General features: G+C 33.9%; 1 protein-coding gene across 8 annotated transcripts in view; it reads right to left on the bottom strand.

Moving 5' to 3' along the window:
* LOC123544879 (kinesin-like protein KIF26B) overlaps positions 1-13,272 on the bottom strand; it is a 245,457-nt gene that overhangs the window by 31,420 nt on the left and 200,765 nt on the right. For all 8 annotated transcript variants that reach the window (XM_045330972.2, XM_053540938.1, XM_053540943.1 and 5 more), the window contains 2 exons: positions 6,502-6,705; positions 2,503-2,596 (listed from right to left, as the gene is read on the bottom strand). In XM_045330972.2, the coding sequence (XP_045186907.2) occupies positions 2,503-2,596; positions 6,502-6,705 (298 nt within the window). The remainder of the gene's footprint in view (positions 1-2,502; positions 2,597-6,501; positions 6,706-13,272) is intronic.

The raw sequence follows: 13,272 nt of genomic DNA, 5'->3' as shown, positions 1-13,272 counted from the left end.
TTCATAACTGTCACGAAGACCACTCATTAAATTGTCTCCCTTATATGACACAACATGAATCTAGCATGCATGATTCCATTATCCCAGGAACTCTGGGTAACTTGACACCAGTTCATGATGGCAGCCCGTCATTAGACCAATGGGCAAATTGACAACTTGTCACATTGAAATGGAGTCTTACAAGGTTTTCATTGAAAGCAGGTTATTAGTTACATAAATTTCACATCTTTTCAACGTAAAAACACCACGTTTGTGTAAGTTATATGCAAATAGAAGCATTAACGAAACAGATATACTTGTAAAGAAAATAAAAATTAATGCTTTTTAAGCAAGCATTAGAAAATCTGGGAAAGGTTATAGCAAACAGATCAGATACAGCAAAAAACAATCAACTAAATAATCACCTTGTATGTTCAATGTACATTTTAAACACAAAAAGCCGACTTCGAATACTATGTTTATACAAAATGAGAGAAAGAGCTGTTTAATATGATTTTAATTGGAGTTTACTTTCTTTAACCCTTATCATGCTAGACAAGATCAATTTTGCCTTTGCGACCAGTGTAGATCATGATCAGCCTGCACGTCTGTGCAGTCTGATCATGATCTGCACTGTTCGCCATTCAGTCAGTATCTTTTTGGCAAGCACCCCTTTTAACAGTTAATAGTACTTTCCAACCTGTAAGATGGACAAGTTCATAATAGAAATTTAGCAAGGTAAGGGTTAACTGGCATAAACTTACTGCAACAAGACCTTTTTACGTAACCGCATACAGAACGGCTAATACTACACTGTTATTTCTTTTTAATACAGCCTTCTTCCATAATTTGAATTTCCTCCAAATTAGGAACCTAAGCATTAGAATAAATTCTAATGAACCTATGCATCTACAAAGAATACAAACTCTTAAAGTAGGAATGACTACTCTCAAATTTGGTAAAAATTACATCACTGCTTTGAGAATCAATATAGATAGTTAGCGTGGAGCGAATGTTAGGACCCGGTAATGAAATTTGAAAAGCTTGAATTTCTTTCCGGAGAAGAAGTCGATTTTTATATAATGACTCAACCCTACTAAAAAGATGAGAGACATCGGGCAATAAAACAGAATAGGATACAATACTGACAACCATTCTGACAAACAACAGATTAATTTAGCCTATACAAATTTGACAAGAAACCATGAATGTCATAAATTGACAAGCCTCCTGCAGGATCCAGATTCCTTCACACGATCAAGGTCTCTCAGAAGCTTGAGCATGATATTGGAAAGTAATCAAATTTGGTATGTTTTGTTGGGGAATGATCAAAATAATGAGTCGTCCTTCAATTTGAACACTGGAGACAGCAAATTTGATTTTCATGTCTTTGCAAGCATTAATGCCGCTGCACAGACATCGCTATACGGCGTGTTCAATAGGCATCGATAAAAGACATCGGAAATGATTCAAACTTGTAGTTAACTTATTATTTGTACATTAAGACATGGTTCCAAATTTTTCAAAGAGACATTTGTGATGGCATTCAAAAGACAAATCCAATTTACAAAGAATGAGATTTTTATTAATTAAATTCAACAGAATGAGAATTCTATTGTAATTTAATCACATGATTGGCATGAACCATTCACAACTCCACTAAATAAACAGTAGCTGAAGGAAGCTAACAGCATTATGTGGTTTGTCGGTGATGAAGCAAATTAATTCTCAGGACCTTCTCCGCTTGTCACCTCTCATGGAATTTCAATGAGTAACAAGTTAGAGACAATCAGCAGAGTCTTTGACTTCTGCTGAAATGTTTCCAATTATGTTGTTGAGGAGAACTTTGTGAGGCGCTATGTTATTGATGCCTGCCAATATCTGTGGCTATTCTGTAAGGAAACCTGTCTGATAGATGTATTTCTCAATCACCAAAACAGTTCAACAATGTCACTCATCTTCCCTTTCTTTTTTTAAGACATCACCTTTTAAATGGAATCCTGTCATATACGTCACATAAACAGATTGTCACTGTTATACTGGCATTTCATAAATATAACAAAACCTCTTTAAAAAGTGGAAATATGTTCATTGGAGACAAGTGTCCCTTGAAATAGCCGTGACCATAAACAGCCTAATACGTCCATATACCCTTACCTCACAGAATTACGGCGTGCTTCAAATGTTTTGTAACTGGTTATTTTTTTGTGCATGGAAATATAAAAAATCACTAAAAAAAAAAGTTAAGTCATGTACATAAGTTAGTGCCAAATTCTGACTGGAACAAGAATAAACTTTTTCGTGCACAGATGTATCTATTATCTTATTTCTGCAATATTCCTTCCTTCTTGTACATTTATTCAAATGGGCAATAATTTGTGAAAGTTTGAGATCATTTTTTGCAAAAAATGAATTGTTTAGATTTCTGTATGTTCTGTCAGTTGCATCTGTCCAATGAAACTGAGTCTGGTTTACACTTGTTGAATTGATTGAAAAGACATTCGCTTGTGACAGCCCACTTACCAAGTTTAGAGTAGCCGTAAGTAAAGACACAACCGTCTGCACCAGTAACTACACCCTGTATTATCTCCGGCAAACTTCCTGAACACACCTCCGTCTGAAATATACAATACGTCACTTCTTAAATACCAGGAACAGTATACATTAAAGGCTCACAATGCCTTTTCTTAAATTGTGCTGCATAAATGAAAAATGCTAATGTGGTTACAAGCAGAAACAATACTTCATTTCATGTATCCACTATCTATGGTAAAAGTGCTTAAAAATTGGCCAGTAGATCGGATAATTTTATTCAACTATGACTTTCTCATTACTTTCCTTATGTAATCTTAAAAACTAAAAAAAACAGAAATCATTATAGGACAGCATCCCACAAGGGAAAAGGATTCTACATTCACAAAAACTAGTGCATATGTCTGGGTATCTGAACATATGGGACTATTTTCTGGCTTTGCAAGGTTTTAAACCCTATACAAGCTATAAATTGTTATACAACTGAAGATAAAAACAAGAATGTTGTAGTAAACAATAAAGCATGTATATAATACTCCTTCTGATGAGTAATACAATTCTTTTTTTTATTTTACTGGTTTTTAATGATAAAAAGAAATTCTGAGTTTCCTAATTACCCATTGGCAGACATTCACCTATGTTCGGAGTACTATAAAACTGATACCATTTTCTGATTTATGTCATCAGAAATTGCTTATTTATGTTATAGAATAAATAAGTACAAGACTTTGCGGTTATAAATATGTGTTTAACAAACAGATTTAGCAAATTTGTGGTATAGTACCACAGTAATCACAGAAATATTTTGCTGTATAAATGTGCTGCTGCATGAATGCCAAATCCATTTCTTTTTCTCAAAAAAAGTCCCCCTGCATCTTTTTGAACTTGAGCTATCACTGAATATTAATACCCTAAGATGCCACTTTGATACAAGGGGATGGCTTGGACCTTGTGACTTGCACTGTGCAATCTAGCTTGTCTTCCATGATTTAGAAATGTGACCTTGACCTTTGCTAAACCTCTGCATAAAATACTGACCAAGACTAGTTCTGAAGAAAACTTTCTTTATTACATGATGCAAATATTTGTTTAATTTTTTAAATTTTCAAGATTTTTCAAATGTGAGGTATGACTATAAACACAGCAGCTTCTGGTGATAAATTGACACAATTAAAACAAAATGATGGGAGTGTACATAAAATACATGTAAAACATTTCTGACATGTCATTAAGCCAATGTTTCTTGCATATCTTCTTAAAATGATGGAAAATTAATAGAGGATTTTCTGAGATATGACTTGCAAACTTTTTTATGTTCCATGGAATTGGAGAATTCACGTTCCGAGGAATTAAATAATCATGAAACAAGATGCTAACCGCTTCCTGACATGTAAATCTCAATGTATGGTAATGAATCAATTATATATTCCTTAATCATAAATTCTCTCTGATATATTTTTTATGAGTATTTTTTTTTCAGTTTGAAATCTGAACAAGAGATTGCTTAGACCAACATTGCTAGTAACATGGATTTTCAAAACTAAGGTATAAGATAATAAATCATTTGTTTACAATTAGTACCCCCCAACTGAACCTGTTCAATTTTGGGCTAACTTAGATGTTTCACTTTTCTTTTTTTTATTTGCTAATTATGTCTCCGAAACCTTGTTCCAGAAATGGGAATGCATTCTTAGCAAACATCAAACATGTTTGTAACAATTTGCCCTGTCCCACAAAATAAAAGTTATAAATGTCGTAACTATACAAGCTATATACACAAGTTTTAGTCCTGTGTGGAAAGAAGAAATGTAAGGGAAATAAATTTGCCAATCTACCTACCCCTATGTCATTTTAACTGTTTAATCAGAAGCAAACAAATTATCTTTTTAACACTAAGTATCTGCATGTTCTAACAGATAAAACAAAAACAGCAAAGATTACGAAGTGAGACATTGTTAAAATTTAATGGAGGCATGATTTTTTAAATTTTTTGCTTTAATGCCCATTATTTTCAGAAAACATCATTACACATTCTACAAATTACCTCTTCACGTTTTAATCTATATTAGTCTTTAATTTTTCGAAATACTTGCATACTTTACATAGACTCCATGGCAACAAAAAGTTATTATTTAAGTTGATCATCATGGGCGGGCTCCTGAAAAAACTCCAAAACCTTTTTCGTTCACAAATTAAAACAATTAACAAGAAATTAATACGACTTAGTCTCAAGAACCACCCAAACAACTGTTAACCATATTTCTAATATTGTCTCACATTGCACCATCAAAATACTGTTCCAATTAACTTTTTGAAGATGAAATTTCCTTGTAGGCAATGTTTAAACCTTACAATTCCCATGACCCGTCTGCTCATTAAACCACAAAAATTAAGTCATAATTGTCCCATAATATAGACGCTATCTCAAATATCGGGTATGAATTACAGGAACCAAAAGTTTATCTTGTACTTATTATTATATCTATGTCTTTATTTCACTGAAAAAATTTGTAAATTGATTCAAGATAAGAACTCTTTGTCCCTTTTCAGTTTCGCTTTGTTCCCAGTTTCTAAATACTGATATACGTAACGTTCGAATCACTGTTTTCTTTTGATAATACGATTTCTTTATTTTATTTTTTGGTTCTCATGTTCTGTTTTTGTTTTTGCACTTATTTATCTTAAATGTTACGCACACAACAAGGACATTCTCTTTTTGTTATGGTCTCGCTGATAGTAAGCATAAGATACACTTAAAGTAAACCCGTCCAAAACATTTTGTGTGCCAGCTATAACTGTTACAATTATAGAGTGAATCTGATGAAACTTCATATGAATATTAAGCATGATGAAACATAATTATGACATTTTATTAAAACATCAATATCTCCAAGGTCAAGAACACAGGCAAGGTCACTTATTGTTCTCATGTCTTTCATTTATTTAAGAAATAATTTATAGCAAAACCATGTTTTAACACTATACACAATGGGTGGTTTCACAAGGGTGCAGCCCAAGTGCAATTATGTTGTACGAAGTGTATAAATAGTGTTAAAACATGGTTTTGCTACAAATTATTTTAATTCTAATATATCTTTTATTGTACAATTTAGATGAAATATGATAGAACTGTTTATTGGCGTATGTATGGCACCAAATAGTAGGTCATCACACTCCTTTGTTTATATGTGCCAGGACTGGAAATGGTAATACGTCTTGCGAAATAGTTCCATTTAGGCAAAATGATGGCAAACTATTCTGCACAATGAATGAACAACTCATTGTGTGTGTAAATTTGCCGAGACAGTTGTGCCATGTGACATTTTGTCTTAAATAAGTTTTTTAAGTAAAATATTTTATCAAATATGAAAGCGCTATTTCTCGATGCAATTACATGACTAAAGACCACATTGACATGACGTCAAGAAAATATTGTTGTGATGATTTAAGCATTGCTAGTCATATTATCGGTATTAAAGGAAATTTAATTAAACTTTGCATAATGGCAGTGTGTGTCCCATGCACGAGTCTGGTCAATACCTTCAAGCAAAGGCACTACTGCACATTCAAATTTTAGTATTTTGTCTCAGCTAGAACTGGCAATTCAATTTTTGTGCAATAATGATTCATTCTTTGTTTTAATATTCAACAGATTTCTTCCTATGCAAAATGCTTTAAATATGTGAAAGTCAAAGCAGTTTAGTTACAAAAACATATGTATGTAATGCACAGTATTTGGTGCAAATATTCCCTTGTGCTTAGGGAGTGCCATTTCCGGGACATGCATGTTTCTAAAATACTGTTCCTATTTCATATTTGTTTAACAAGAAATTTAAAATATTTTGCATACGGTATTTAAATGAACAGAATCATGACTGCAATAAGCCATGAGAAGTATGTACATTTCTTTCATGTTAATTAATGCGAGTTAAGTTAAATACACCATGCCATCAAAATGCTGAATTCTCAAATCATAAGTATTTTGCCTACCAAGCAGTCATCAGGTGAAAACACACTATCAAATGCGAACATTTTAGGTGCCATCGCCGCCTTTCTGTGAGCAAGACTTGTAGCATAGCCACTTCCAGCAGGGTCATAGACTGTCACCTGTTTATTACGTGTATCTATATTTAGAACTGAAGCTGCCTGGTCTCCATGATGATTGGTTGAAACCACTCGTAACATGACCTTCACCTGTAACGAAAGAATTTTAAATAATGAAATTTTTACTGTAAGACAACCATCTACATTAACAAAATTAGACAAAGACAGCTTACTAAAAGTACATCTTAAAACAAAATACATGGAACATTCCGATGAACGAACTTCATGTGATCTTCTGCTGCCTGTTTTTTCTTAATCTTTTATGTTCCATTCTAAGTGACAAAGGTTTCTCCTTACAACAATCTTCCCATGAAAAATTCCCTTTCCCAGTAACCGCTCAACCATAAAACTTAATCATAATTTTTCCAGACTAATTCATGTGTAAAAAACGTTTGCCAAAAAAACATAAACAGATAAGCGGGTCTAAGAGGTGGTTCATTAATACTGTTTACATGAAAACAAGAGTTTCTGTTAACTTTATGGAGATAGATTTCCCTGCTAATATCCGAACCTCTCCAATATTACAACCGTTTAAGAGGCTTTATTCGTAAACTGTTAGCAAAAAAACAGACTACTCTGAAGTGAAAAATCTGAGAAAAACGTTGTCTTCATGAGAATAAAATGGAAGTATCTGAAACAGACATTAAAAAAACTTTAAAAAATCAGAGCACTTGGCAGCTTTTTGGTTATAAATGACACGTTATAACTTTTGTTTGACTAAAGGGGCTGAAAAAACTCACTTTCATAATTTCTTTATAAACCAGAACAGAATGAAGATTTTCTCTTCTTTTTTGTTCAGTAAAAAAATCATATTTTTTTATCGTATTTATTGGAAAAAAAACAAATCCCAATGGCCAACTAGCAATCAGACATCTCCCAAACTTCACAGAAACCCTATACTACAAAATCTGATAATATTCAATTTTATCGCTAGGTTGGACTTTCAGAAGTGCTTGTTTTGCGATAAATTTGAGGGAAATTTACCGCACTAGCTAGTTTTTGTGCCTTTTATGGTAAAAGCATTGATTTCACATTATATCAGAAAATATGTTGGACAAGCACTTGTTACTCCAAGGGAAATGTCGGGAACTATTTTATGAGAATCATTTTAGACCCTATAAAATAATGTAATGTAATTTCGCTTTATTCATTATATCCAGTAAAGAAACAAAATGTCACATCATTATAACATTGACAAGAAATATAAGCAACTTTTGATCTATTAATTTGCGGTTTTGAAGTAATTGTTAATGTAAATGTTAATAAGATTAATAAATAAGGCTTAAATAGGAAGTAATATAATAGCCAATTGTAGTTGACTTTATTTAATTGTCATTTGTCAACCCTCCCCCTGGATTCAAAGCTATAACCTTCTGTCTGGATGTCTAAGTAAAATTCGCTCTATCCATGACCTAACCAGGTGAGCCGTACCTGGGTTTTTATCAGTTACCTGGCTGCAATACCCAAAGCCAACTGAGCCGCACCATGAGAAAACCAACATAGTGCATTTGCGACTAGCATGGATCCAGACAAGCCTGCGCATTTGCGCGGTCTGGTCAGGATCCATGCTGTTCGCTAACAGTTTCTCTAATTGCAATAGGCTTTGAAAGCAACCAGACTGTGTGGATGCGCAGGCTGGTCTGGATCCATGCTGGTCGCAAAGAACTATGTTGGTTTTCTCATGTTACGGCTCAATTTCCAGCAAGCAGGAGAGAAGCCTACATCAACCCAGAAATTCACACCCTTGGTATTTCAACATACACATCCTCAAGCTGTTTTCTAATTATTCTGTATATATCATAGGCACATGTAAGCATAACATTCCCAGAAAAAAACCTAAATAAACTGTAAATAATGAATACAGGTAAAGTGAATCAAAGACTCAAGTAAGATTTTTTTATCTTTCTCTACAAATTTCGAAGTGCAATGCAAATATTCAAAATGCACAAAAATTATGCACAGTTTATTACATGTGCAGTAGCAGGAGATTTCCTTTGTATCTTATTGACAAAGATGTCTATAGCTTAGATATTTTCAATGTCGTACCAAATTCAGAGTCAGCAGGTCACACAGAGTACCTGTCTTGCCCAATTTCCAACCTCACGTATCATGCATGTCAGACCAGTAGGGATCTTAAGCCTGGTACCCATGTTTCAATTATAAAGAGAATTCTGGCACACATACCCAGTTTGCCCCCCTGCCGCACAGCCAACATGTTTAACCTCTACTTAATCATAAACAACAATGCTGATAATTTATAGATGTTATGTTTTTCATTTTGCGATAGCTTGCGAACATAACATACCTTTCTATATATTCTGTACAGACGTTTTCATTACGTGCCATCATTTACATTGTTCTGATCATGCCTGTGATCATAATTTTAAAAAGAACAAATGAACACAGTTCATCACCTGCATTTTATAGTTGTTCTGAGACATTTCATTGATGGGAAATGCATCGGTTAGTTTATCCTCAAGCTACTCTTGCATTACAAGCAGTACACATTCTGCCATATAAGTAACAAACTTGGCTCCTAACCAAATCAGAACAAAGACTATAGGCTGAAACAACATTTGGTATCATGAAATGAGTTTTGTTAAACTATGTAACTTCCTTTAAAGGAAACATTATTACGTTACATTACATTTCATTAGAACTGACATTGCTGTTTCATTCAGCAATGTTCACTTAAAAAGTTCTGAATATTTTATGAACATTTTCTTTTTTCAAGATATTGCCACCTTTCAGAAATGGGAATAAAAAAAACTAATTTAACAGAGACTATAATGGTAGTTTGGAGTATCCTGTAGTTTGGAGTATCCTGTTAAAGTGGTAACTTTATACCAGACAGGGAACTGAAGAACAGAAGTCAATAAAATGGCGGCCTGTCATCATAAACCATATCTGATACATATCTCAAGTGTTGTCGGTCATTTTCATTGCAACAAATTCTGCTCATAAATGTCCAAAACCAATTTCTGTGCCACTTCAAGAAATCAACATGAACAACTTCAGGGGCCTCAACATGATAAGGTGTAAAGGGAGATAACACTACTGCACATTAACACCTGTTCAATCTTAACAAAATCACCATGACCTTGTGAAAAATGTTTACTGCCAACATGCTTCATAGAACATTTAACAAACAAGAGCTGTCAGTGGACTGCGCGCTCGACTATTCTCAGTGCTTGATAGTATGATATGTTTTTTAGCAATGAGTAAAACTTTAACATTACAATAAGCATATTCTAAGTCAAAAAGGGGCCATAATTCAGTCAAAATGCTTGATAGAACTGCCTCCTCCTTTTTACAGACTGGGGTCATGATGGTAAACAAGTATGCAAAATATGAAAGCAATATCTCAATGGACTTTGAAAATATTTGGGGTAGTACGCAAACTTTAACATTTATTCTAAGTCGAAAAGGGGCCATAATTCAATCAAAATGCTTGATACAGTTGCCTCCTCTTTTTTACAGACTGGGGTCATGATGGTGAACAAGTATGCAAAATATGAAAGCAATATCTCAATGGACTTTGAAAATATTTGGGGTGGTACGCAAACTTTAACATTTGTGTGATGCTCTTGCTCATGCCAACACCGGGGCGAGTAGGATAGCTCCCCTATTCTTCAAATAGTTGAGCTAAAAATGGTAAAAAGTACTTTCTGACCTTATAATTCCAGATTATATTCAAGTATATTACAATGAACTCGATTCCCTGGGCTTACACTTGCATGCAAACTTACTGAGAAAGAAAGTCACCAATAAGTTGTGTCCCTTCTTTGTAAGCATTGGAAAACTGGAATAATGCAGTTCTTCAGAGTTATTTCCCTTGATTATACATTATTTAGTTATTATAAATATATTTATCTTATTTTGAAGGATAGGCTAAGTTCAACAAATCAAGTCTAAAAATTACCACAAATAAAGAGTTATTTATTTCTATAATTAAGCTATAAATTAGGACTAATCATCAAAAACTTAACATGAAAAGCATGTGGGTTGTATAAATGAAGGCTTTTGATAGCTTTCTGCATAAAAGAAACATTATCTAAGTTGTAATATTTGAAAACGGACATCAAATACAGTGGTTTTCTCTGAAAAATAGATGGGTTTTACATCACATGTCTGGCTATATTATGAGAAAAAGATGCAAGGTGATAAAAACTTGAAAATGATGCCCCAAGATACATTTTATGAAACATGGTAGGCCTTTTAAGATGCCATTCATTATATCCACTTTATATCCATTTCCAAGAGATTTGACAGAAATTGCACAACGTTAAGTCCAAGTAACTATCTGGATACTTTTTGACATGGACTTTGGCAACAGTCTTAATCGATCAAATTTAAAGACCCGAAAATGAAAAAATAATTCATAGAAAATGCTGATAATAATTGACGTCCATTATATTATAAAAACTTTTACCTCCCAATCCATTTTCTGCAAAGGTTCCATGTATGCAAGACTTGTGCATCCGGAAAACAGCTTTTCCCCCCCCCCCCACCCGCCCCCCGAGTAAAAACTCATTTTTTTTTCTTAAAGGAACTGCGCAAACATTTGCACTAACAATTTATACATTCATTATCAAACAGAATGGTGCATGTTGTCTCATTTTCGAGAAGAAATTCAAAATTTCTGACATTTTCTCGACATACAGATCATGGTGCACTAATCAGAAGAATTTGTAAGAAGCAGTGTACCAACTTGAATAAAATCTCTAAAATAACAACAATCTTTTGGGACAAGAAGCCTAATGATAAAAGCATAGAAACAAATTGTTTCGAAATATTTTAAAAAATTTTCACAAGGTTTTGATCGATACGGGGGTAGTTATATATTTCATGAAAGCAGTAATTTTCAAGAAATTCAGCCCCGTTGTCGCAGACAATGGGCCGACTGGTTGGCAATTTTTCTCAATGATTCAATCAGAGTCAAAATAAATAAATTCCGGCTGTCTTGTGGTGTTTGTAAACTGCCGCTTCATTTGTAAGCCTGTTGAAAACCAGATGCATCATGGGGAGGCAGACCGATAGCTTGACAAAATTATTGAGATTAATGAAGATTTTCGCAACTCGTTCTAAACTCTTTACTTTATATGGCAAGAAAAGTCAGAGAAAATCCACATGATTAGTTCAATAAAGCAACGCCTCAGCAGATATTTTTTTTTTGTTTTCAGATATACTTAATTCTGATGTATACAGTTACTGCACATCAAAGTATTATTTAGAACCACATTTTAAAACAATGTATGTCACACAAGACATCTGGAGTGCACTTAATAAGCTAGCAAACTCATCAAAACAAAAGTACAATTTGAAAAAAAGTCAGGTGGAAAAATCATGCCCTCGCCCCCTCCGGTGTATGACAAAAAAAATGTTTTTTTGAGGTTTTAAGTTAAAAGGTGTAGCTTATATGAAGGTCAAGGTCACCTATATAGAGGTCAGTTTGCAGGTTGTTGAGTATAATTATGAACTAAACTGCGTAATTTATATGGGCTATAGGACCAAAGAATGTTACTTATTAAGGTTTCAAGTTTGAAGGTGAAGGTCAAATGAGGGTCAAGGTTATTTATTGATAGGTTAGTTTGTAGGTCTTACCACAAGGACTGTTGAGTGTGAGTATGAACTAAATCTGGACATTAATGTAACAGTAGGCAATCTGGTTCCTACGGATGGACAAACAGATGGACGGGCATTTTATATTCTATTTGCCCGTAGGCATAAAACAAGAGGGCCAAGATGGCCCTAGGTCGCTCACCTAAGAAACACTCCATAACAGTGTAAAACATGTTTGACCTAGTGATTTCATGGAAACAAATATTCTGACCAATTTCATTAAGATTGGACCAAAAATTTGGTCTCTTGCGATAAAACAAGCATTTTCTTAGATATGACCTAGTTTTTGACCCTAGATGACCCATGTTCAAACTCAACCTAGATTTTATCAAGGCAATCATTCTGACCAAAATTCATGAAGATCAACTGAAAAATACAGCCTCTATCACATACAGAAGTTTTTTCTTTGATTTGACCAAGTGACCTAGTTTTTGACCTCAGATGACCCATATTCAAATTCGACCTAGATTTCATTAAGGCAATCAACCTGACCAAATTTCATAAATATCAACTGAAAAAAATAGTCTCTATCGCATACACAAGATTTTTCTTTAATTTGACCTAGTGACCTAGTTTTTGACCTCAGATAACCCATATTCAAAACCGACCTAGTTTTCATCAAGGCAATCACTCTGATCAAATTTCATGAAGATCAATTGAAAAATACATCCTCTATTGCATACACAATGTTTTTCTTCGATTTGACCTAGTGACCTAGTTTTTGACCCCAGATGACCCATTTTCGAAATCAGCCTAGATTTTATCAAGGTAATCATTCTGGCTAAATTTCATGAAGATCAGTTGAAAAATACAGCCTCTATTGCATACACAAAGTTTTTCTTTGATTTGACCTAGTGACCTAGTTTTTGACCCCAGATGACCCATTTTCGAACTTGGTCTAAATTTCATCAAGGCAATCATTCTGACCAAAATTCATGAAGATCAATTGAAAAATACAGCCTCTATCGCATACACAAGGTTTTTACGTGATATGACCTAGTGACCTAGTTTTTGACACCAGATGACCCATTTTCG

This window comes from Mercenaria mercenaria, chromosome 1 (assembly GCF_021730395.1).
Source record: "Mercenaria mercenaria strain notata chromosome 1, MADL_Memer_1, whole genome shotgun sequence".
NCBI lineage: Eukaryota > Metazoa > Mollusca > Bivalvia > Venerida > Veneridae > Mercenaria > Mercenaria mercenaria.
Note: the sequence above shows the minus strand (reverse complement) of the source record. Positions and strands in the feature narration are given on the sequence as shown.